This window comes from Microtus oregoni, unplaced genomic scaffold (genome assembly GCF_018167655.1).
Source record: "Microtus oregoni isolate MIOR12 unplaced genomic scaffold, Mior012 000037F_ref0000500, whole genome shotgun sequence".
Taxonomy (NCBI): Eukaryota; Metazoa; Chordata; class Mammalia; order Rodentia; family Cricetidae; genus Microtus; species Microtus oregoni.
Genome location: NW_024543096.1, coordinates 25,207,673 through 25,234,549, shown reverse-complemented (window position 1 = coordinate 25,234,549; position 26,877 = coordinate 25,207,673). Strand labels below are relative to the sequence as shown.

The window sequence follows — 26,877 nt, the reverse complement described above, 5'->3', positions numbered from 1 at the left end:
AGCTCTCATCTCCTCGGGGCAGCCGGGACTCAAGGTAGTTCTTAAATTAAGGTAGTTCTTAAATTCAACAATAGCAAGACATTGTTTAAGGCTCCTAAAGTGCAGTCTCTGTAATTTCAGAATTAATTGATGCTCCATTCCGGACAAGTTCACACAACCAAGCCCTGGCAGCTCATGACATCAGTTTCTGGAGCCAGAGTTCCGGAGCATACCACATCTGTACCAACCTGTTGAGGTGGAAGACTCCGTGGAAGATGGCTCCAAGGAAGTTTATAAATTATTTTGGGACCTCTGCCTTGGAAGAGGCACAGTGGAATCAGAGTACTTTGAAGACGTTTCAGCCTTGCCATGTTGAACTCCTGGATATTCTGACCACTCTGTTCTGACCCCAGGATACTTTGATGCTGTTTTTATAGATAATTAGATCAGTTAGATAAATATTGAGCAATGGTCTTGTTAATACAAATACAGAGTAAATATTTTTATCTATTTAATTTCCTTTGTGGTATAACATATTGATCATTTCTCTGTGTGTGTGTGTGTGTTATGTATGTTGTGTGTGAATGAGTGAGGGCATGTACCTGACAAGGCATGAGCGTGGTGGTCAGAGGATAACATTCAACAGTCGGTCCTCACCTTCCACTTCATGTCAAGAAGTCTCTCATTTCTTTGCCTCCCCTTGTTCTCGAGGCTGGCCAGCCCTCGAGCTCCTGGGCCATTCGCTGCTTTTCACCTCATCGTGTGCACACCAAGTTTGCAGTGCTGTCTCACTGTCAGGCTTGAGCAGCAAGTGAGCCCTTTCCTTGGCTCTTTGATATTATCATTTTCCCTCGGAATGGGTTTTTCCCATGGGTTTAATATATAATTTAAAGTTTACAAGGAACATATTTTATGTAATTTGAAACTTTTGCTTCTACTTTGCCCAACTCCAACCAGGAGCTGGCTTTTGCGGGAAGTTCCTTAACCCAATTTCCTGCAGAAGCATTCCACCTCTGTACCAACTTGCTCAGGTAATATATATTGCAGAGAAGGGTATTAGGGAGCCGATAAACTGCTTTGGTACCACTGCACTGGGAAAGGTAGTGAAGGTAGAGTTCCCAGGTAGATTTTACTGACCTAAAGTTCACTCTCCATCATTGAAAGGACATTGTTGTTTAATTTTTCACATTCGCTGTTGAACCAGATGAAAACAATTATTGGTCTGCTCGCTTGTGAATGCACGTGTCCTGCTACGTGCTATACCTTAAGTTCTTACCTAGAAATTTTCCCGTCTGCCCTAACCTCAGCCTCTTCCAGCTAACACATTTCCTGACTGTTGGAAAATGATTCACTTTGTTGCTTGTTTTGAGAACTGAACCCAAGGCCTTCCGGATGCTAAGTATGTAACTAAACCCTAGGCTGCTATTTTTTTACATTTCTGTTTTACCAGTTATTTTGATGATACATGTCCTGTTAATTCTGTTCTGCTTTTAACTTACATTCGTCTTCTAACCTGGCAAATTATGTTTGATGAGTAAGCATCAGAGAGAGAGAGAGAGAGAGAGAGAGAGAGAGAGAGAGAGAGAGCCAAGCCAGAAAAGCACATCCAACTCTTCTGTTTCTTTACAACCCAAAACCAGACTGCAGCTGTTCTTGTTTTGATTTTGACTGGAAGCATCAATGCTGACAAGTATTTTTCCATGAGACATTACAAAGTGGTCAGTTTGTTGGGCTGCTGCAGTAACTTTTTTTGTATGCTCAACCACTGTACAAAAGAAGGCTGAGAACATGCCGTCACTTTAATGCCAGTTTGGATTTTCTAACTCGGGATCCACAAAAGCAAGATGGTGGCGAGGAGCACGACACCAACGGGTCATTTGCACAACACCTTTTAAAAGGGACGTGTCACCGCTTCCCCACACTGTGTATTTGCTGTACCGACTCACACTGCGCTTGCTGTTCCTTTCAGAGTGACTGATTCAAGACAGCATCCAGCTGTTTATCCAAAAATTCTCTAATAATGGACTGCCTATTTGGAAACAGCATATAAAGATAGCACTTTGCTCAAACACTTTTTGTTGCTGTTGTTCGAACATGAAGAAAGGCCATAGGGAAAAAAGAACTGGAGACAGGCTTGGCTTGATATAAAGGCAGGGAGAAGAGGAAGAGTAGGGGCTTTACGAGTTGGTCCGCCATGATGTACTGCATAACCACCAAAATGATCTTGATTTGCACACCCCTTGCTTTGCTTGTGAGTTAGTGCAGACGGTCAATAAAATTAAGTTGCCGAATCAATTTTGGGTCATGACATTTCCCTTGTCAATGAAAGTTATTTCCTACCGTCTCGACTTTGATGCTACAAGATCCTTGATGATCCCAGCAGACCCCATGTACTGCACTGGAGTGTGTACACATACAGTGAATCAGCCTGCTCTCTCTAACATAAGACGAGAATTCAACCCTATAGAACACCCATGACTCATCTGGAACCCCACGGGGCATCCAGAATCCCGGAGAGACCAAAGGGCACCTAGTGTTTAGTGCCAATGAGTACTGAAAAGAATCTTAGCATACCGAGGGTAACATTTATCTATGTAACGCACAACAGGTTTGTTGTCAACATGACTTTCTGATTTGCAAATCAGGAAGCATTTCACAGTGCTGTATTCTCATCCTCGTATTCTCGTGTATCACAAGCTTCCGGCTCTAGACTACACGCAGCCTCCTCTTAACTCCCTGCTGCTCCATGCCGACTGGCTGTAAGGCTGGGATTTATTGTCTTGCTCTAACAAGGCTAATGGTAATTTCCCTGGATTTTAGCCTGAGATGGTATATCCTGCTCCATCTGTTTTTTTTTTGTTTGTTTTTTTTTTTTTTTTTTTTTTTAGGTTTTTAGAGTTCTGACATCCCAAGGATGCTGTACGGACTGTTTCCCCCCTCCTTGCTCCTTCTTTGGTGAAGGTGGGAACTAACACCCAACCAGAGTCCCGGGAGCTCAGGAAAGGAAGCAGTCACAAATCTCCAGGCCATTCAGACCTTTTGTCTGATGAGCCTCAATAAATGAGACAAATACCATACAGTCAACATTAACTTTAACCATCTTTTTTATTACCTAAAAATGACAAGCCAAATCACTTCAGTTCTGACCACGACAGAAACATGAATATCTCACTAAAATAAATACTAACAGGGTTGAGATGAATTGGGCACAAAATTTAGGGAGGCATTTTAAAAATATCCCTCAACAATAAAGATGATATATTTTTTTTATCGCAGTAGTTAAATCAACGCAAAAAACTCACGATGAACAAAATATCCACATTTTAAATAAAGGATCAGCCACAGTGCCTTGCGGAGTATTCTTGGGACCTTAGATGAAAGGGAAAATAAGACATGTCCTGTTTTCATCTAGAAATTTGATATTTCCGTGGCCCACACTAGCTAGCTTTATCCTAGTCAAGTTGGCTAGGGAGAACCTGTCCAGCATGGAATTAATGGCACAGCCCTTCCTGTTTCAATATTAATTCAGGGTACGAAACATAGACAGTTATGGTCAGGTCTAATCGCCACCACTAGAAAACCAACGGCCATAATTGTGACCCTGCTTTGGTTGTCCTTTCAATTAAAAGGTGTTTCCTAGCCCCGAAACTAGTCTTTTTTGGTTTCTGGAATCTGAAGATGTCTTGTTACCAAAAGTCTATTGCACAAACCACAACAAAACCCGCTTGGAAAAGCCCATCTGATTCAAATCATCAAAAGTTCCTCCGCCCGCGGTAGATGCCCCGGGTTCTCTCCTTGCCACTCTTGGCCGGAAGTTGCCTGTGTGTCTTCTTCCGGTTCTCCACTTTAGTCCATCCCCCTTCGCTCACCCTGCTCTCCTCTTCGCCTCCTCTGGAGGCAGCCTCGGGGTGCAGAGGCATCCCGGGGATGGTCCTGGGCTCACGACGGTCATTCGGGTTCCTCTTGAAGTCAGGGGACTGATGAGTGTTCAGTGCTGGCTGGGGCACCCTGTAGTACTTTCCAGAATACCTTTCTCGTGAAGGTGCGGAATGCTGACTTTTGCCCCCGTACCTTCCCCTGGGGGAAGAGTTGAGGGATGCACTCCCGCGGCCGTATTTGTTTCTGCTGCGGTCTGAGTAGCGGCCCCTCTCGGAGGAGCTGTCGGTGTTGAGGCTGGAGAAGCCGCTGTCCCTGGAGTTGAGGTGCAGGGAGGAGAAGTTTTTGGTGAGCCCGTACTGCGTCGGGGAGGAGCTCCTGGAAGGGTAGATGGGTGTGATCTGCTGGTACTTGACGGGCGTCTGGGTGCGCCTCACCGCGGCGGCATAGGAATCTTGGTTGGCAAAGTATGAGAAGAAAGGGGACCCCAGGATGGGGTTGCTCTGGGAACGCTGTAGAGAAGTGTGGGATGCAATCTGCCGCAAGCGCAGAGTGTCTAACCACTGGCAGTCCGCACCTGCAGGGGAAATGGAAATGAGCATCTTCCATGCCACAAAACTGAATGCCTAATTCATAAGCCTGGCCCAGGAAATCAATCTCCGGGCTGCTTGGGGGGCGTGCCAAGCATTGCCATGCATGGAAGTGTCAGGCTAGGTATATAGACCTTTTTCTTTACTGCCACGAACCCTTGGGCAGACCGGTAAATTGTCATTAAGAATACATAATGTGGTTTTCTATTTCTGCTGCCGTGATTCTAACTGTATTAGGAATCTCATCTCCAAGGAATGATACAGTATCGCAGCACCATTTCCTAAACTGCCACTTCTCTACGGGTTTAGCTTCCAAGAGGCCTGAGTTTGGGCTCCTGTCTGCAGCCATGTGTGCCAAGGGAAGCTAGGCCTCTTCTGCCCACGACAGACATACAGTTGGCAGCAAAGGACATATTGCCGTTCCGTGCAAAGCAGAATTGGTGTGGGGTAGTCGCCTGGATTCCAGGAAGGCATTTCTACTAAATAGGAGAGGAGGTCAGGACTGACACCTGGTGCCTTCAGGGCATCACTTGTGTTTCCAGGGCAGCAGACTCAGCAGCGAGGCCGTGGGCAAAGCCAGTACAGCGAGGATGATGACAGGAAAGGAAGAGGCCATCCCTTAAGACTCCATAGTCAAACTTGCTTGTCGTATTGCATTCAGAGCCTATCACCTTTGGACTTTTAGCGATGGAAGGCAATACATTTTATTCATTTAAATCAGTGTTTGAGGGACCTCAGAGGGTTCCTTAAAATGCAGACTGCTGGTTCTAGACCTAGAACATCTGCTTCGGTACATCTAGAGATGGGTGGGAGGGTGAGCATCTCTGACAGGTTCACAGAGGACATTGCAGGACCAAACTGTGAGACCCCCTGAGATAAGCCAGGTGAAGCTGGGTTTTCTGTAAGTAATATATAGTAATGAAGCTGGGTTTTCTGTTACTGGCAGGCAAAATAGGGTGTGACTGATCTAGCAGGAGATCTGGAGTCTTCCCATCCCACTGGAAAAGTGAGTCAAAGGTGTGTGGAGGGAGACAGAAGGGAGAGACACAGGCTGAAAATTGAAGGAAGCCAGATGCAGCTTTTCAGAGGGAATCAGTCTGGAGCAAGTTCAGCCGGAAGTAGAAGGTGCTGACTTTTCCAGTGTACACTCTTCCAGGAAGAATAATTTACTGTTTCTTAAAGATCCTGCTTATAAGATGTAAAGGACATCTATTTGGGGTCTGGGCAGAGTCCTGTTTGGGGAAAGGAACGCCATTGTCACAATGGTAATGGCCTCACAACCCACCCCCAACCCCAGCCTTGTGCCCTGCTATCTGCCACCATCACGCCCTGGTGGTACAGTTCATTGGTTATGGGCGCATGCATGGAGGAAGTACTTCCGTCAGTGTTAGCACAGGGATCTGGAACTGAGAGTGATTAAAACAAATGTTTATTTGGTGACATGGTAGGATTTGAGTCATGTAAAACTTAGAAGTCATTGGAAGCCCTTTTGTGTAATACGAATTTGGAAATGGGAAGAACAGCCTCACAGAAGAGGAAATATAGGAGAACAGGATTCATGGGGGTGTTATTAGGATGAAACAGGATGGTAGTTATAAAACCCTATAGAAGTAAAACGTGCCCTACAAACAGGAGTGTTAGAAGTCGTCCTTTCCTCTTGGTCTCACTCTGAGAACACACTCTGTAGCCTCTGATGACCTTGACCTTGCACTGCTCTGCCTGCTTTACTACAGGGGTAAGCTGCCACGCCAGCTAAATGAAGTACGGAAAGGATCATAGCAGACATACCAGGCAACATACACAGACTTAAACATAAATGGGTTTAGAAGTAGTTGCACGAGAGGAGCATGGAGCCAGACCTACTGTGTAGAATAATCTCAGGAAAATAACAAACCCTGAAAAGCCTGACTGTGTGCTGTGCTTGTAGCTAAAGAGTACTGACAAAATGCCAAGCCTAACCTGGTGGTAAATGTTAGTATTCTGGCGCCCCTTGGAAACCTGGCAGTCATCCCTCTGCTTGGCAAGCAGTTCTGGCTGGACACAGGCGCAAGGGTCCCTTTAAGAGACAAACTCCACCCACTCTCAACTTCTCTTCCCAGGAGGCAAGCTAGTCTAGGTCTTTCTACCACTCTCTTCTCTCTTTCTTCCCTCTCTCCCCCCTCTCTGCCTCTCTGTCTCTCTCGGTCTCTGTGTTTCTTTCTCCCCTACCCTCCCAATACCCTCTTCTCAACAAACTCCACATTCACGCTCTCTCTGCATGGACTGTTCTGTCACCAGCTGCTGTCCCCACGTGCAGTGGGTCCTGCCAGGAGTCCCACTTGTGTGCCCCTATCTTTTTTGGTGTTGTTTTTCCAAACAGGGTTTCTCTGTTGCTTTGTTGCCTGCCCTGGAACTAGCTCTTGTAGACCAGGCTGGCCTCAAACTCACAGAGATCCACCTGCCTCTGCCTTCCGAGTGCTGGGATTAAAGGTGTGCGCCACGACAGCCCGGCTTGCGCCCTTATCTTAAAAGTAACACTGTACCCTGATGGTTATTTGCAAAACAGTGTAACCAAACCAACTCTGTTGACAAAGGTGGTCAGACCTGGCATGATGTCAAACAGTTTGCTGATGGCTTTTGAATGTTCTTCAGGATTCTGTCCACCCTGGCTGGTGGCTATTTAAGGATATTTGTCCTGCATGGCAAGTCAGGCCTTACAGTGGTCAATATAAGGGCCAGGCTGTCAGAATTCAGTGACACTTGCCACTGGGGACAGTAGGTTAGAGTCCTGTCTTTGTCTCTATGCCTGACAAAGAGCCCTCTGGTATGCTGTCACAAAAGTACTCTTCTCTTGGAGAGGAAGAAGTGCTGGCTAGTAAGGCTGCATCTCTGCTGTGCTTTGTGGGGCGTCTCATGGGTAAGAGGGAACTGCATACAACTTTGTATCTGAGCACCTTCAACATACTTGTGAGCTTGTCTTGGTCCTGGAGTTATTAGAGTTCCGAGCCTACAAGTAGGGAGTAAGAACCTTTGCTTGAGTTCACCAAATAATGACCAATTTCCTCACCAGTCAGCTGACCTTCAGTGCTTTTCAATATTTTTTAAATTACTATCACCATTATTTATCATGTACATTAAATTTTTTCTCTTTACTTTAAATTTCTCAGCAAAGAGAAATTTTCTCTTAAATTTTAAAAAACATGTATTTATTGTGTATGTGTGTGTGTGGGGGGGCAGCACATGCCATGAAGTCTGTGTAGAGACTAGAGAACCACATATAAGAAAGAGTCATTCAGGCTTGTGGGCCTTTGTATGCTGAGCTGTCTTGCGGAACCTGTCATCTCCGTTCCTACGTTACTCTTGTTTTGTTCATCCTTCTCTTCCCCTCCTCAGCTCCCTTCCTCCATCATTGCTGTGTTTTGTTACTGGTGTTCGAGACTCATGAAGTACTCGTGGCTAGAGATGTATCTGGGTTGGTAGTGTGTTTGCCTAGCGTACGGAAAGCCCTGACTCCATCCCCGGCACCCATCAAACTGCGCGTGGTGGCCCACGCCTATAATTCAGAGCCTGGAAAATCAGAAGTTCAAGGTCATTCTCAGCTATATGAAAACCATTCCAGGCCAGCCAGGGGCACACAAGACTCTGCCAGAATGAAAAAGCAAAGACAAGAAATACTGGTCACAGCGGTGGCTTTGTAGGAATGTTAGCTAGAAGACTTTTAGGAACTAAACAAGCAGATGTTTTTGCCATTGCAATGTAGCGAAACTACTTTCCATCATTTGAGTTATCCAGATATTAAATCTGGGCAATGTGCTCACATTTACATTTATGTCTACAAATATGACTCTCTAATCTATTTATAAAAACAATATTAATGGGTGAATATGATTAAAGTGCACTGTACATATGTATGATGTTCTCAAAACTTAAGACACACTTTGAAAAAGCAATATTAGAAAACTGAGAGGGAAGTACTGTTAGACAGCTGAGCCACACGCTGCCTGGCGCTCACCTCCGTGGTCATGGCATAGCTAACCTTCTGGACTCAGTCACACGCTGCCTGGCGCTCACCTCCGTGGTCATGGCATAGCTAACCTTCTGGACTCAGGCACACGCTGCCTGGCGCTCACCTCCGTGGTCATGGCATAGCTAACCTTCTGGACTGAGCCACACGCGGCCTGGCGCTCACCTCCGTGGTCATGGCATAGCTAACCTTCTGGACTGAGCCACACGCGGCCTGGCGCTCACCTCCGTGGTCATGGCATAGCTAACCTTCTGGACTCAGGCACACGTGGCCTGGCTCTCACCTCTGTGGTGGGCATAGCTAACCTTCTGGACTCAGCCACACGCAGCCTGGCGCTCACCTCTGTGGTGGGCATGGCATAGCTAACCTTCTGGACTCAGGCACACGCTGCCTGGCGCTCACCTCCGTGGTCATGGCATAGCTAACCTTCTGGACTCAGGCACACGCTGCCTGGCGCTCACCTCCGTGGTGGTCATGGCATAGCTAACCTTCTGGACTCAGGTGCACGTGGCCAGGCTCTCACCTCTGTGGTGGGCATGGCTAACCTTCTGGACTCAGGTGCACGCGCTGTGCTCCGACACTAACTTACTTGAGTCAGATCTGCTGCCAGGGTTGCCGTCCGAGTTGGAGAATAACGTCTGGATGGCAAGCTGGACCGCTTTCACTTCATCCTGAGGCTTCGTTCTACTCCACTGAATGCAGTGGACATGCTTGGTGAGTTTCGGAGATCTGACGTCACTCTGTTAAATCAGAGTTGAAATATATTTTCAGAGAGATATTTTATAATGTTAAATATAATTTAACAAATATAATTTAATTTTATTATTAAATATAAAATAAAGAAAATTTTAAATGGTAAAAGACATGAAACTTTAAATCTCTCTTAAACAAAAGTGCAAGGTATTGCTAACTGTTTTGTATTGTACAGAAGATCTTGATTTTTACAACACAATCAGGTTCCCTTTAAGGCTTAAAATGCCTCTACTGACTTCCTACTATGCTCATAGTGAGTTCTTACTGGGTGCCCGGATCTAACCTTGCCCACCCTTCTGGCTTCATCCTTGTTCTCTGTGTCCTAGGGACTTGCACTTGGCGTCCGTATTGCTCTTCTCTGACCACACAACCAACCATTTTCACCTCTCACTCTCTGACAGGGTTTATTTGTGGCTGGGTTATTTTCTACCCCTGTCGACAGGTAGTGCCAAATGTGTACATTTTAATAGTATGGGTTTTTTTAAAGGTTTATTTATTTATGTATGAGTGCTCTATCTGCACGTAGAACTTTATGCCAGAAGAGGGCATCAGATCCCACTACAGATGGCTGTGAGCCACCACGAGGGTGCTGGAAATTGAACACGGGACCTCTGGAAGAGCAGCTTTTAACCATCTCTCCAGCCCCCATGTTTTCTTTTCTTAATGTAACCTTTTCTTTCTTTTCATATAAAATTCATGGACTCCATTAATTTGGTGATAACAATAAACTCCCCAGAGTTGGGATGTGTGCTGGTCTTTTGAACAGTCACTGATCTTCTCTCCTGAACTCTTACTTCCAAATGAGTTCTACTCACTTTTAACATTATTAGATGGGATATACAAAGTGTTCAATCAATATCTAATAAAAGTATAGGAAAGGCATTATCCCCAATTCTATTGTGTTATCTTTCCTTCCTAATACTTCATTAGAGAAATCTCATTCATCTTTGCATATGCATGCCGGTATGTAATTTGCCTCCCAGTAAACCCACATACTAACGTGTAAGCACCCTGAGAGACCAGACAGATCCCGGCTCACTAACAGAGGGTGGAACTCCGCCTCTGTCTTCAGGAGCTTACCTCATACGTGACCGTGCACTCCACAGTCTGATCCTCCACTATCCCTAGAATCCACTTTTCCATTACAAACGGTGGCTGAAACACAGAAGTTAGGATAGCATAGTGTCAGAAGACAGCCGGTGCTGCAGAAGTTAGGATAGCATAGTGTCAGAAGACAGCCCGTGCTGCCGTGTTTCATAGAGGTCAGCTGTGCCACACACAATTTTCAAGCAGGGACAGAATACTAGATTATCATAAAATCATGCTGGCTTACAACATTCTTGTATTTTGGGCTTTACTATTTTTATACATTTGCAACCAATATCTTTGAGTGACTGAATGAATTAGTGCTTGTCCTACTGATGGGTAGGTGGTAAGTCCTGATTTCCCAGTTTTCTGTGTTTTTTTTTTTTTTTTTTTTGGTGGGGGAGATAGGGTCTGGCTGTATAGTCTTGGCTCAGAGTTAGTTGACGATCCTCCTGCCTCAGCCTCCCAAGTATTGGGATCATAGTTATACCACCATGTAGGTCCTCAATCCTCTCTGGGGTGATAAAACATGACTCCATCCTTTCAGTAGGTTGTTAATTCATGCTGCTGTTTGAAATGGTAGCCTAAAGCTTTGTCAACAGTAAGATAAAGCCATGACAACATGAGAGGTCCCAGAAGTATCTTCCAGAGGGTAGGCCGTAGCTTGCATAGTGTCTTTGACAATCAGTTTTCTATCTGCCAGGCTATTATGCCAGAGGCTTGTACCAATGAAGACAGCGTGGTGTTATTTTACCTTCAGATTAAGACAAAAGACTAATGAGGCCTATATTTTGGATCTTATGCTAATTCTGATGAAAATTATTTTTTTCATTTTTTTCTCTTTCTCTTATCCTTCCAGGTTGGGGCTATAAAACAATGGCTGTATATAAGTTGGGTATAGATTATAAAACAGATTTAACTGGGCTGGTTTTATATAAATTAAGACTGTTATTGCTTCTATTGTTTTTATAAGGTTCTGTAAATTTCGAATGACTTTTCCAGTTCTGTTTTTCCTGTAAGCCCCATTGATGTGTGTTGTTTTGCGCTGGCGCATAATGGCCGAAACAGCCAGTTCTACAAATGCATTTTTTTATATTTATTTATTATGTATATAATATTCTGTCTGTGTGTATTCCTGCAGGCCAGAAGAGGGCACCAGACCTCATTTCAGATGGTTGTGAGCCACCATGTGGTTGCTGGGAATTGAACTCAGGACTTTTGGAAGAGCAGGCAATGCTTTTAACCACTGAGCCATCTCTCCAGCCCCAATTGCATTGTTTTTGCACTGAGCAACTTCTTTCTTATGGCTACATCTTCTTAAGGACATAGAAGCAAGGGGACAACAGTGGCAACTAGAGAGGACAGAACTGGGACCCAGGGGAGAGCATCTATCCTTTCTAGACATCAAAATACATTATATCCCTACAACATAAGGAAACATTAAGCCAAATCATAGCCTTATGTTAAGGTAAGCAATACTATGGAAGTTATGTAGAGGGATCCAACAATGAATTCCATACTAGCCTCCTATGAATCTACTCAAGTTACAAGGACTCGGTCATTTAACCATCTTACGTCTGTGCAGAGAACACACAAGTCAAATGCCATGGCTTTGTAGACTCATTTTGTTTCCTACTTATGTCTGTAGTCTAGTTCTTTGCAAAAAGCTTTATTTTTCCACTGAAATTCAGTGCACAGTTAGGTTAGTCATGGGCCAGCGCTGATGGTTACTTGAGGTCAGGATGACCGTCCTACTGACACTCTACCTACCACGCAAATTTTATGCTTTTTGTTTTCTAGTGTGGCTGGGAAAAAAACTGAATTCTTTCCATTCTGAGGAGTAACTTAAGCATTTCTACTGGATTTTCTTGGGGTTCCAGTGACTCTGGACTAGTAACAAGCCCTCCAACCACTCTAGGAACTTCTGGTGTGAACTCGGAGAAGCTGAAAGGCAGCAACATGTGTCCCCCAAACAACCTTATCTCAGTCCTAGAAACCGACTAGAGCAGCCTGGGGATACGGCTCAGGGGTGGAGCCGGGGATACGGCTCAGGGGTGGAGCCATTGTCCAGCCTGCCTATCACCAGCAGCGAAGGGGAAACAAATGAGGTCTTCATCATCACAAGTTTTTTTTTTTCAAAGTTTAACTCAATCCAGTTTGAAGTAAATATTTTCATTGATAGCATTCTCTTTAATAAATGGTAAAGTATCAAGAAATGTAGGATTAAAAAAAAAACTTAAATGATACTTTTTTTGTTTGCAGTGCTTTTCAGTTCACACAGCATAAGTGGAATTTTAACACAAAAAATTATTCTCTCAATCTGCTAAATAAAATGTGTCTTTCAAGAGCTAGCCCGAAGCTGAGCTGATGTGAGCATCCAGAAACACAAAAGCCCACTGCTGGGGCATTTTAATGTCTTTGTTTGATATCTGCGAATTCAAAAAAGCTTTTAAGCTGTAAATAGAACCTTACCTTTGTCATCTTTAAAATCTCGGCATCAGGGAGGCTTGTGTTGAAAGTCACGTCTTTTATGTAAGTTATTGCGATTTCGTCCCCATCCATCTCCATATACATTTTCCATTTACAGTCCTGGAATTAAGAGTAAAATTATACAATCGAGAGAGTGAAACAATTTTATTTTCATTTTAGTGTTTTATAACACACAAAGTATTCTGAATGAAGTAGTGTGGGAGTGTTTCATTTTTCCTCTTTCAAAAGAAGACATGAAATTAGCCCCTTTTGTACATCTAATAACCCCAGTTAGTGCAGCTTTGAGACGACATTTGTCAGTTGAGGGGTTTTGTTGGAGGAGTCACAAACCCAGAATTCTAAAGGGGCCAGGCAGAATACAAGTTTGAGTAAACCTGTGCAGTTACGTTATGGAGCCTTAAGATGGAACCTCTCACAACAGATCTATATAGTGTACATATTAAATATCACAATGACATTTTAATTTTATCATTCATATAAAAATCTTATTCCTCCTTTTCCTTTTTTTTTTTTTTTTTTTACTGTGTTGCCCTCTTGATCTGCCTTCCTCCATTTTCCAGAACTGATAATGGTGTGGGCTGAAGACACAGCTCACCGTCCTCTCGGTGAGGACAGGAACACTGCAGATGGGATTACTTATGGTAGCTGACAGCTGAGCAATTATGGGAGGCACAGGGATCCTGGAAGTCTGGGCAGTCGCCCTAAAGACATAGTCACTGCCCAGCCTCCATGATTGTTCCCACGAAGGAATATGAGTCCAGTTTTGCTTGGGCCTTCAATGTTTCATGAAAGCTAGAAATTTGGATTCTTGTGTGCAGCTACTTCATTTTTAATGATGGTATATCAAAATTAGAACATTACTATGATATAGTTCTGTATATCATTGGTCAATTCAAACCACAGGGAGTTACTATCACACACCAGTGGAGTGCCTAAGGCTGATACCATCAAATGTTGGTTAGGGTTTGAAGCTACTGGAACTCCCATGCTCTGCTGCAAACATATAAACAGTATAATCACTTCAGAAAACCTTTTGGCAGTTTATTACAGAAGTAAACACACACACATGACTAAGAAATTTTACTTGTAGAGGTCTTTAACACATGGAAATGGAAAAGGGTTTGTGTACTTTCTTAGAAGCTTTATTTTAATAGCTGGTACAGTGATTAATGTTAATTAAAAAGGGAATAGAATTACTGCATATACCTAGAATGGACAGTACGGAAATTGCTGGTACACTCAGGAACATGCATGCATCTGAGAACACAGTGAGTGAAGGGAGAAAGAACCTGAGGGTGAGGGCACTTTGCCCTCAACAACGTTCCTCTGGGATGGTGAGTATGAGAGAACTTTCTGGAAATGGTAGGGATCTTTTGACAGAGCTTAGGGTAACATAAGGGTATGTGCATACTCGTCAAAACCAGTATACATAAGCTCTATATTTCTTATTGAATCCTAGTGAGTTCTTTTGGAATGTACTATGAAGTCAGTATTGCTCAGACAGCTGGAGAGATAGATGAGTGATAAACGAAGTAAGCAGAATAAAATGTTAATAGTTAGGTCAATACAAAAAAACACTAGTGTATAAAGAATTTAGCAATAAAACATTACATGTGTATGTAATTCAGATTCTACCTCTGGACTATAAATTGACAATCTCTCTTGCATTTTTTTCCCAAGTCAGGGGTTCTCTGTAACTTTGGAGCCTGTTCTGGAACTAGCTCTTGTAGACCAGGCTGGCCTCGAATTCAGAGACCCGCCTGCCTCTGCCTCCTGAGTGCTGGGATTAAAGGTGTGCACCACCACCACTTTGCAGTCTCTAGCATTTTTTGCGGAGCCAAGGGTTGCTGGCTGCTTAGACCATGTTATTTTATTTGGCATTCATAATAAGCCTTAATAAGAATCCATAATAACTCATAAATATCCAAGTCAGGTTTCTTTCCCCTTTTAAATCAGTGAGGAAAATGAGGCCCAGACAGATGAAAGAGTTTTCCTGATGGAAAACTTGACCAGTGGTGGTAGAGATGGATGGGACTCCATCTGGGAAAGGTGGCTGAGGGGACACCAGTGGGGAAGGCAGTAGAGGGGGACCGAGCTCACTGCTGGTTCTGCTCGAGAAAAGGATTCATGTATCCCAGGCTGGCCTCAAACCTAGTGCTGGCAGCACAAGGCCGGCTCAGTAAATAGAAGGACTATGTTATTAGCTTCTTCCATAAATGGAACATGTACAACTAATTTGGTCCTCCCCTGCGCCAACATGTCTCAATACAGCCTTGTTAATAAGACCCAGATGTCTGGAAGTACAGTGGCTATTAAATGTGATTGACAGCCAGAGAGTCTCATTTTTGGTCAAGGTAAGGCGCACAGAAAGACGAGCTAATTTGACTGCGATCACAGAGGTAGCTAATGGCCAGCTGAGTTTGGACTTGAATTAGTGTAGTCTCTTTTGGTGCTGTGAAGAGCCCGTCTCCTGTGTTCATTTTTCCATCACTCTGATAAATATATGATATAATCAACGTATAAAAAGGTTTGTTTTGTCTCACAGAATTGGAGGGTTTTCATTCATAATCATTTGGCCATTGCCTTGGGGCCCATAGTAGGGGCGGTGCCTCATAGTGGGAGCTATGTCCTGACCAGGAAGTACAAGAGAGGTTGAGAGTACGCCCCCCGTGACTTAAGCCCCCACTAGGACAGCTCATTAAAGGTTCCACCACCTCCCAATAGCTCTAAGCCGAGGACCAATCCCTTCAGACATGGCTTCATTCCAGATTTAAGCCACAGCGTTTGCTCTCTGAGTCCTGAACTTTTCCCTGTTAACCAGTTAGTACTGGACAAACATCGGTATGAGGACGTTCCGTCCTACAAAGAGAGAGTTGGGGCAAAACTGCAGACAGCCCAGGTTCTCCTGGTTAATCCATCGTCAGGACCCTATCTCCACGAGGTTCAACATAGCCAGTTTCACTCCATCACTGCAGCAGGTATTGTTGGAAGTGCATATAGTACTACTGGAACCACTGAGCTCCATGCCCAGCTGGCAGTGAACCATCCAAACCAGAAACAACCGGCTTGTCTTGTTGCAGATGCAAAGACAAGGCAGGCCACAATTACCCTGGATCTTAATTTCTTTTTTTTTTAAGGGTTATAAATTTAAGCATTTTCATGTAGCATTTTAAATTGTTTTTATTGAGCTATATATTTTTTCCACTCCCCTTCCTTCCTCTCCCCTCCTCTCCTACCCTCTCTCATGTTCCCTGTGCTCCCAGTTTACTCAGGAGATCTTGTCTTTTTCTACTTTGCATGTAGATTAGATCCATGTATGTATTTCCTAGGGTCCTCTTTGTTGTCTCTGGATTTTAACTTCAAACCTAGATTCCTACCCAGGATGACTGCACATGACAGGAAGGATCATCCTGGTGTGCCTTTCTAGAGAGAATCACCCTGGCCCACAGGGAGATAAGAGCCCAGCTTAGCAGAGGGCTGAGCACAGGAACTGTTTATGCTGGAACTCTGGGACTTGGGGCAGCAAACATCGTCCTTGCAATTGTCCATCAACTAGCAGGTGCACTGCTCTGCTGGTCTGTAGGAGAAATGTGGCATCCTGTTGGGGAGAGGGCAAGTTTTGCATTTGGAATGTGACAAACCGGAGAATTCTTCTCGCCGCTCAGGACACGGACACTTCTCTGATCACCTGTTGAGACACCTGGACAATTCTAGGAGCCCGTGTGTGCCTGATGGAGGATGAGAAAGCATCCCAACTAACTGCTTCAGGATCACCAATTATGTGGAAGCATTTCATGAATTAAGATTCTAGGCCAATTAAAACGGTGATTCTTGCCCCGTGGAGATAAAATCCTAAACAACACGCAGTTGATGCTAACTGAAGTATCTCTTTGTGAGAGCTCACTGTTACCCACTTTGTGAGCTGCTTACAGGTCCTTGGAGTTCCAAACTAGCTGAAATGATCAAACACAGACAAAGAAGGAGGGCGGAAGGAATGGAAGAAAAGAGAATAGTAGAGATGATGGTAGCTTTTCTAAATAGGAGAAAACCCAATATTAAAATAGCACAAGCATACCAAACTTCAAAGTTCTGGGAATTCAGAGGCAATATGTTGTTGTTAAACATACATTTTCCCCTACCAAATTAATTGGTGCCATCAACACCATAGATTAATCGTCAACAGTAAAAATCCAGTATCATTCTGGATGCTTCAGAGAGAAAGTGGCCCCCAGGCTTTTCCAGATTACCTTTTCCTAAGAAAACAGACATTTAGAATCAACGTGCTTTCCCACCAAGGTACGATCTGCATGTAGTGAGAACACAGGTTTTTATCTGTAGAGGTCACAGAGTTGGACTCGTATCTACTATACCCATGTAGCCAAAAAAGCCAGTAAGGCATCTCCAGTCCTCTAAAATTTCCCTTGCCCCAGCATGCCCGCTTCCCACCAGCCGGAAGCCGCCACCATTTCCATTTATGTTGCACAGATTCAACGTTATGCGGCCACTGCATTCCTTGGGCATCGTGGTTTCAAGATCTATTTAGGCTATGTAACCCTTATGGTCTACGCTGTTCTAGAGAACACAGTTCCCATTTTATGGATGAAGAAATTGAGGCTTGGATACTGGAGAAATACAGCCAGCCTCGTGGAACAGGAATTTGTGTCCTAGATACATCAAGTTGAATCTTAGAGGCACTGGCTTCCAAAACCCCCCACCTGCTCCGCGCTTTGCATAAATGGAGAAAAATAAAAAAATCACCCACTGAGGAAGTGCTTTAAAATATAAACTCGAGGGGTCAGAAGAAACTTCCTGAGAAACCCGAGCAGGGAGAGAGAGATGCAGTCATAGCAACTGACTGACTTTTGCGGAGTGTAAGAAGCAATCCCAGATGAAAACAAAACCCACAAAAATAATCTTGGTCAGGGCTGTCTAAAAAGTAGGGGGGATGCTGCTGATGGGGGCCTCTGAAGGCGCCCTTACATGTGTCACCATTATCCAGCTCAGCTGCCGGAACCTGCTGTGCCGAAGGCAGGAGAGTGGCACGTCCCAGGAAAGCACCTGGGTTATTTATCATTAAGTATAACCCCGCCACACTGTATTTTATTACGCTGTCTTTGGAAGGGAGATAATACAAGTATGGTTAATTTGCTTCTCTTCTCTATCCATACAGTGTCATGACCCATTGCGGCTTTGTCCCAGGAAATTGTTTTTTTTTTCAACCCCAAAGAAATCCACAAGAAAGTCCCCCTAAAAATTCCATTAATAACCTCTTTCAGCCGCGTATAGGTTGCAGGGTCTGGAACTAAGAATGTTTTAATCTCCCCAGCAAAACAATGTCTCATAATGATGTACAGGACTATTGCCGCACTGATGAAGAATCATACATAATTCAGCACCTTTCCCTTTGGCACAACTGTGATATCCTCATTAGCCGTGGCTCACAGTGTCTGTCAGATGGTGTCCATGCGAACGCAGGCATTATATTGTCTTTGAGATGTGCAGCTGCTTCCATGACACTGCCAGTATATAAAAACATGACGCCAGTTTGTTTTATTTAGTGCTAAACCTTCCAGTTTGTAAAAACAAGGCTGACACGGAGCCTGACATGAGGCAGTGGAAATAATTAGCTCCCATTTTCTCAGCCCCCGATCTCCTTCTCCCTGCTGTGTTCTCTTTCCACTAAACCACCACATGTCAGTCGAAATGGGAGGCAATTAGTGGGCTCATTTCAGTCCCCACAACTGTGCTGAAAAGAAAGTATTTATGATGGCACAATGAACAGCTGAAAGATTAAATAACATTTGCCTTTTGAAAAGAAAATGACTTCTAGCTAAATGGGCAATTTTTGATTATTCTCAAACAAGCTTAGAGTAGTTGGTTTTTTAAAATACAAGAAAGGAAAATGAGTCATTTTTAGGTGAAAGAATCAAATAAAACTTGACACAGTAATGCAAATAACTGATGTTTTATTGCAAAATATGTAAATGTGTTATACCCTTAACAATGGCTTGTGTCTAAGGTCAGGGCAGACCGGTGCCAAGTAGACACCAGTGGAGATAAGGTTGTTCTGTCGCCTTTCGGGGGTTTGTTCTTGGAGGTATGGATGAAAGGGGACCTCAAGGAAGATAAAGGGGAGCAAATCAAGTGAGACACACTTTCACAGGATGCATTATACTTGAGTACCTAAGGTGGTTCGGGTGCTAGTTAGCAGGCTCAGAAAGGGCTTTAAAAATTGTATTTAAAAGCGGAAGGTAGTTGTCTTTAAAAAAAAACAACAAATAGTTTTGCTATTTATTAAGAATATTCTGTGTTGGACTGGGTTTCTTAATGAATATAGACAGAACCTGACTTACCTAACTACTCATCCAATTCTTTCAATACTGAGAGATTTGTTGCCTTTATAATTTTGACTCAGGACCCTCAGAATGTAAAAACAGCTACCGTTAAGGTGTTCTTCTATCCCTGACTCTAGGGATGGTGGCAAGCGGTAGATTTCTGAAAAAGCCCCGACCTGGGGAATAGGCACTGTTTGCCATTTGAGCCATTTCTGATCCAAATTCCAACGTCCAGGCTTAGTAGAGCGTCTTGTATCCTTGTATTCTAGTGCTTTTAATTTGATTGCGACTAATCTGTTCATTTCTTTGGAGTTCATTATTCTCAAGACCTGGAAGTCGCCTTCTCAATACAAAACTAACCAGCGGCGCTCAGGGGCTTCTCAAAGCAAAGGCCGCAACTGCGCCTGCCGTGTGGGAATCACCAACTCTGCTGACCCCAGAGGGTTTTAAAAGACAGGCACAAATTTAGATATTTGTTTCCCTGTCTCTATTTTTACTTCTCGCAAATCCAAATCTCGGCATTTGATTCAGACAACATGGTCAGTGTGAGGCAATGCGAGTCCCTGTTGATTCAGGAGAGCATAGAGCACGGCTTCATTAAAAGACTAACGCTGTCCCCAGGCTAACAAGATCCTGGTAAACAGCAAGAACACGGTCTGTGATTGATTTGAGCCGGCGTTTGCTCACATGCGCTACACCGCCGTTTGCTATTTTTAAAGTTGCTCCTAATCCAGAGGAAGACTAAGAATGATCCATCCGATGGTGTGCTAGAGGCAGCTCTCCTAAGCTGACTCTCACATATGGCTTCCCAGCAACGTTCAGTGATGTCAGATGGAGAACTTGCAATCAGTCATGGCAGAAATATTTACATCCCAAAGTCTGGAAATGTGACATAGCGTGGCTGCTTCCTCTGGTTGACAGACAGTCCCCGGCATGTACGAGTGGCTGTCAGCCGTCAGCCAGCACGTGCTGGGCACCGCACCCAGTCCGGCTCTAGCGCTAGAGGTGGCTCTCCCACGCATCGGACAAGGCACGGCCGCTTATTAGAATCAGCAGTGACTTAGGAAGCTGCAAACGGCGTTTGCTTCGGTGCTGTCAATTAAAACCGCTTTTCTTTCTCTTTTTAAAAGACAACTTTATGGAGGTTTGATTGACATGGTAAAGCTGGATATACTTAATGTGAAGAGCTGGACCAAACCATCACTGCAGCCTGCGGCTTCCTGGCCATCACTTCCCTAGTTTCCTCCCCCTTCCTTCCTTCTTGTTAATTTTGTGATACAAACACTTAAGATTCCCCATCCTACCTCCGATGGTGTGGTGCATGCCTTTAATCCCAGCACTCTGAGGCAGAGGCAGGCAGATCTCTGTGAGTTCGAGGCTAGCCTGGTCTACAGAGCGAGTTCCAGGAAAACCAGGGCTACACAGAGAAACCTTGTCTCAAAAAATAAAAAAGAAAAAAAAGAAAGCAAGAAAGAAAGAAAAGAAGAGAAGATTTCCCCTTTCTTGTGAATGTTAATTGTGACACTGTGCCATGCTGTGGCCCTCTAGGACTTACTCCCTTTGCAGATCAAGCCTCACATGGTTTGGCTAATCCCTCCTTGTTTTTTCCTCTCTAAATCCTGCATGTCTTCTAGAACTCTGGCACCGCAAGTTTCAGCACTCAGGTACATGAGCATAGACATGGCTGGGAGTACAGCCCTCCTCCAAAGCTGAAGAGGGGATGCACTTCCTTATACGGACTTCATGATAAATCCAGTACCCATCAGAGTGAGAAGCTTCCCTCTCAGCTGTTCTGAAATGGACAGAAGGCACTGGCTGTATGCTTGCTTACAGAAACCTTTTCTGGGGGCCCTGTTATTTCAGCCATTTTTATCTATCCATTTACAAAAATTGCATGCTAATAATAAAAAAAAAACCCTATTTGACAGTTTCTGATATTTATGGTATTCTGAGAAAGGGCCAGGTTCTCACAGGACAAGAGTTGGGGAGGAAGAGGAAGAAAGTCAGGGAGAGCCTTCCAGGGACAGCCAGCCTTCTGAGGGACATTGCCAATCTGCTTCAAAATCCTCCTCATTTTCTCCTTCTGGGCCTCTCAGGAGAGCTCTTCTGCCTCCTTAGAAGATCCCTTAAAAGTGAATCCCGAGTGACGGCCATTTGGAAAGGGTTCCCTGACCTGGACCCAGCTCCCTTTTGGGAGATGCTGAGAGACGGGCAGTGATATTTCTGCTATGGCAGGCGATGTGCCCAGGCCTGCGGGGACACAGCCTCTGTCTGGGGACAGGGACAGATAAGGACTCCAGGATGAAGTCTGACAGTTTGGCACTCACAAGTGACGGATGGCATCCCCGTAGTTCCTGCCTCTCTCTGCTCTTGCATTTGTATGGCACAATGTGTCGGAAGCGCTTGGTGAGAAAAGTACCGGGTGATTTGGTAGTTTATCCCGTGGCAAATTGAGCATCAATATTCCTCACTGGTGAGCTGATAAGAGACATAATACTAAACTCTATGCAGCTGAATATTTCAATAAAAAAGGGTGGCTGCTGCCCTGGGGAGCGCACGAAGCTGCCTGAGTTGCTCGACGCGGCTTTCTTTTGTGCCAAGCCAAAGGCATTACAGCACAACACACAAAGCATTCTCCACACAAAACGGAAATTGTCAGAGTATAGTATTAACTCATCAAAATCCAATCGACCAGCAATGCACAGACCCTGAGGGGATGCCGGCACTTTCCAGAAGGAGGCGGTGGAGCTGCCCCTTCCCAGGTAGGGGATCTGGGCAAGGCACCTCAGCTCTCCTTGGCTTCCTCCCAGGGAGGCTAATACAGGGGTGCTGCCCCCGTCACGCTGAGTTGAAAAGATGGCATTCAAAATGTTCGCAAAGTGTCAGTCAGAAGTAGGATATGGGCATAGTTATCAGAGGAGTTAGAGTCATCTCCCACCTCTCACACGGGACATAGTCAAGCTTAGGAAGACCCAATTTCTCTCCATTTGATTACATAATTTCCATATTTATATATGTGTGTGTTATTAAAATAAATAATTAACTTTGCTCTTTAGAGCTGGTCAAATAGAGCAGCAGGTTGTCAGCCAGTGAGCCGAGACCTCCATAAGGATCATATTTCAGATATTTACATCACAATTCATAAGAGTAGCAGAATTGCAGTTATGAAGTAGCAAAGAATAAATTTTATGGCTGGGGTCACCACAGCAGGAGGAACTGCATTAAAGGACGGTAGCATTGGGAAGGTTGGGGACCACTGTCTAGAGTAACCCCAGGACCACTGAACCAGAGGAAGGCTCATCTTCATCCGAGTACCACTGGCATAAACATGCTTTTTCCTCCCTGCTAGGTTGTTTTAGGGCAGGGAATAAAAAAGGACATTTTGCTGGTGGGAGAAGGTCTAGGATGTTTGTAGCGCTGGAGGCTGACAGGAGAAATAAAGATCGTAGACCAGGTGTCGTGTGGACATTTTGGCTCGTGGTGAAGACACACGTTCAGATAGGGATGAGTTCCTAAGGGTCTTTGAATCAACCTCAGGCCAGAAGCCATTTGGTGAAAAACTGAAGCTAAGAAAAGTCATTTAATATAAACTCCTAGGACAAATGACCTCTTTGCCCTCTGAAGCTATTTGTATATAAAATTAAATCTTCATTTTTGTTTTGGAGGCCATCAAGTTATTGAGATGGAGTAACACTTGAAATGACCTCTGCGGGCTCATGTTTGGAACACATTTCTTTAAATGGTGGTTCTCTCTTTTTTCTTCTTTTAAGATTTATTTGTTTATTTAATGTTTGGAATATTTTTTCCTTCTTTCTTATTTTATTTTTTTAAATATTTATTTATTTATTATGTATACAGTGTTCTGTCTGTGTGTATGTTTGCTGGCCCAAAGAGGGTACCAGATCTTATTATAGATGGTTGTGAGCCACCATGTGGTTGCTGGGAATTGAACTCAGGACCTCAGGAAGAGCAGTCAGTGCTCTTAACTTCTGAGCCATCTCTCCAGCCCCTTCTTCTCTCTTTTTTCTTCTTTAAAGATTTATTTATTATATATATATGAGTATTCTATCTGTATGTATGACTTTATGCTTGAAGAGGGCATCAGATCCTATATGTATGGTTGTGAGCCACCATGTGGTTACTGGGGGTTGAATTCAGGTCTTCCAGAAGAGCAGCCAATGTTCTTAACCACTGAGCCATCCCTCCAGCCCCAGTGGTTCTCTTTTAGAAAGTTGTGGAATGTTTAGGAGGTGGGGTCTGATTGGTCGAGGAAGGTCGCTAGGGGTGGGCCTTTGAAGGCTATATTTGCCTGCCTGTTCCCATCATGCTCTTTGCTTCCTGGCCCACCCTGATGTCAGCGGCCTCGACCCCAAGCTCCCTGTTAAGAACTGAACTGCTGCACATGCCTTTCCCGCCACAAGGGACTGAAATCCTCTGAAACCGTGGGTCCAAAATGCATGCATCTTCCCTTGAATCCTTTCTGCCAGGCACTTTGTTACAATAATGCAAAGGCCTAGAGACTCCACCGTCAAAGGCAGAGAGGAGGGGTGGCCGTTATTCCCACGAAAGGACTCACTGCCACGCGTTATTCCCAGTGACTTCTGTTGGGACATCCTTCTCATTTTACTTGTGAAAGAAAAGTGACATCAAGCAAAGGGTTTGGGGAGGACTTCAGAATTCCAGTGTTGTTGGGAGCTGTGACCCCTCAGATTCTGAATTTTTTGTAAAGAACTTGTTTTCCTCTGCTCTGAGACAGCTTTCAGCTGCTCTGAGCACAAGACCCTCAGGAGTTCCTGATGGCAGGGGAGTGGTTTCTGGTGCGTTTGGCTGGGGCGTGGCTATCCCTATATAAGCTGCCCCTGGACACAATAAAGGGGGCATTCTTGGAGCATTCTGGCATCAAGGATGATCCGTGTCACTGTCTTATGTGTTTCAATCTCCAGCCCCTTGCCTGGTTCACGAACTGTATGGTAGCGCATGGAGCGCAGACGGGCGTGGTGCGCTACCGTGTTTCTTGCGAGGGAAGTTTCTTTCTAGTCTAGGAGCAGGTTGCAGAGTAGGGTTATGAGAACCCAGTTTACAGGAATTTTGAGGAAGTCTTTTTCCTCCCTAATGGGTTCTACCTTTAAGGGTCCAGACTTCTCATATGGATATCATTGCCATGCAAAGCATGCTTATGAAGAAGTATTTTGTTATTTAGGGTGTAGAGTGCCATAGTGGGGTACTGTAGAACGAGACAGTAATCTATTCTCTGGCTGTTTTATGTGGGTTTAGAGATGGCTTCAATGAGTTAGCACATACACAATAGAAACAAAAATCAAGCCATAATTTTTGGTTCTGGCTGTGGCCGCCTCATCCCAGGCAAGGCACATACTTTGTCCTGTTATCTGTTTCTCGGTCAGCGATGACACCATTGTGTCATGTGCACCTGGCATAAATGCCAAGGGACTGGTGAGATGGCAGTCATACAATAGTTAAGATTTCTAGAAAGTCTCTAAAGACGGGTTTCATTTGTGGTGTTCAGGTAGCTATTTTGAGGTGGCCCATCAACCTCTTCCTCAACCTCTTCCTCAACCTCTTTGAGCTCCAGCTCAAAACTTAGGCCTTCCCCAAAGTATTTCCTGCTTATCCCATGCCAGCTACTTCCTTCTGCTCCTGGCACCTTGACAGGGCACCCACACAATAGGGTTTCCTTTTGATCTGTTACTTTATAACACCATCTATCCAGCTGCTCAGTTAGAAACCTTTGTCCCCGTCCTGGCTCCTCACTTTTCCTCTCTCTCATCCCATCTCGAGTGAGTGTTAAGTCTCATGGCTTCCATCTCAATGTGTCCTGGGGCCCAGTTTGTCCTCATCACTTTTGATTTTGTACGTTTGTTTGTTTTTTTGAAACAGGGTTACTTGGTGCAATAGCCCTGGCTGTCCTAGAACTCACTTTGTAGAATAGGTTGGCCTCGAACTCAGAGATCTGCCTGCCTCTGCCTCCAGAGTGCTGGGATGAAAGGCCACCACTGCCCAGCTTTCCTCCTCACTTTTAGCTTGATTCTCTCTTGACTCACAGATCTTCCCCACACTGGCCTGGCCTTCCCTGGATTCGCCCTTCTCAGATTCTGAGCAATGTTTTAAAAACACATGCCAGCCCTTACCTGTTCAGTTTGAAACCTTTTGGTTCCTTAGCTTGGCACAGTAAATGGGTCTTTTTGTGTTCAGCAGCCCCTCTCCGGCCTTCCTTTTCATCACACCACTTCCCTGCTCTGTGCCAAATCTTCCCAAGGTCCATGAAAAGGAGCCCAAGAGGAGCTTCCTGTGTTTGCCTGGCTTCATGAATACCGGTTCTTCTGCCTTCCATACCAAACAAATCCCAGTGGTTCTACAGTTTGGATTTTGGCATTTTATCAGGGAGACTTTAAGACCATCCCTCACTTCTTTCTTACCTACAAGTAGACATATATCGTGTGTGTGTGTGTGTGTGTGTGTGTGTGTGTGTGTGTGTGTAAAGACTGATGTATGTGGCACTGGTCTGTATCCACTCACAGATCTTGTCTATTTCCCTCAAGATGCTGTGGATTCCTTGTAAGCCAAGGCTGTACTTTCTGACTTTGTATTCTGAGCACTCAGCAAAAATACAGGCACACAGTAGGCCCTTGGTTCTGTGTGCTGAATGAGTGTGGGGTGACAATTCTAAGTGGGTGACCAGGGACTCAGACTATCAAAAGTTGTACTTGTCTAGAGCCCAGAACTTAAAAGGTACACATTATAGTAAAAAAAAAAAAAAAAAACAAAAAACCAGCTTCTGAGTTTTACTGAAAAATATGTTTCGGATTTCCAAATTACCAAGTACATATTTTCAGTACCTGCACACATTTTCCTGTTTGAAGCTTTTCTTGATAAGTTTCTATCAAGGTCATTTTCCCTCTCTCCCTACAAATCAGGTTACATTAAAAAGGCTTTAGATCATCACGGAGTTGACACTAAAGGAGGCAGATGGGAACATACACCTTGTTTGCTATGCACAGACCCGAGTGTGTGGCACGGTTGGAAGGTCCTTCAGTGCTGCCATAGAGGAAGGGACTCACTTCCACCCTCATTCTTTCTGCCTCTAACAGGAGCGAGTAGACAGACAGTATTTGCAGAACAGCTCTCCCGTATTTACATGTTATGACCAAAAGAGAGGACACACAGAGCCCCCTCCCCCCACCCTTAGTTCATCAACACACTGCGGTGGTGAAGGCGGAACGTTCCCCAACAGGTGTCCAGGAAGAGCAGCGTTTGAAGTTCCAGGTGAAACTCAACCCTCACAGTTTACAGCCATTCCCAGTTCCCAGCACCAGAGCCGGGACTGGCTTGAGAAAAGCAAGGTTTTATTAAGCATTGGCCTGGAGACCAGCCAGGCCTGTGCAGAACCTTCCCTAATTATACAAGCTACAGGTGGGAGGAGTTAGTATCAGTCCCTGACGCCGCAAAAGTACAAGTTATACAGTGGTCAGACACGGGCTGGGGCTGGAGAGATGGCTCCGCGGTTGTGAACACTTGCTGTTCTCCCAAAGAATCTGAGCTCTAGGGAATACCCTCTTCTGGACTCTGAGGGAACCTGCGTGCATGTGCGTGCACACACAGACACACAGACACACAGACACACACACACACACACACACACTGTAAACATACAAAACCAAACCTCAAATCAAACAAAATTTTAATCCAGCTACTTTCTGGTTATGTATGTAACCCTGGGATGGCAAGGCATTTAGCCCCTCCGCGTCCC

The 26,877-nt window shown here is 44.6% G+C and overlaps 1 protein-coding gene across 3 annotated transcripts in view; it reads right to left on the bottom strand.

The window, feature by feature from the left end:
• Positions 1-3,085: 3,085 nt before the first annotated feature.
• The window catches only part of Map3k20 (mitogen-activated protein kinase kinase kinase 20), a 155,682-nt gene continuing 131,890 nt past the window's right edge, over positions 3,086-26,877 (bottom strand). For 2 of the 3 annotated variants that reach the window (XM_041631454.1, XM_041631455.1), the window contains exons 17-20: positions 12,760-12,876; positions 10,282-10,356; positions 9,038-9,188; positions 3,086-4,432 (exon numbers count right to left, since the gene is read on the bottom strand). In XM_041631454.1, coding sequence (XP_041487388.1) covers positions 3,732-4,432; positions 9,038-9,188; positions 10,282-10,356; positions 12,760-12,876 — 1,044 coding nt within the window. In that variant the 3' untranslated portion in view covers positions 3,086-3,731. Of the gene's footprint in view, positions 4,433-9,037; positions 9,189-10,281; positions 10,357-12,759; positions 12,877-21,178; positions 21,238-26,877 lie in introns of those variants that run through there. The other variant, XM_041631456.1, reaches the window with a different exon arrangement.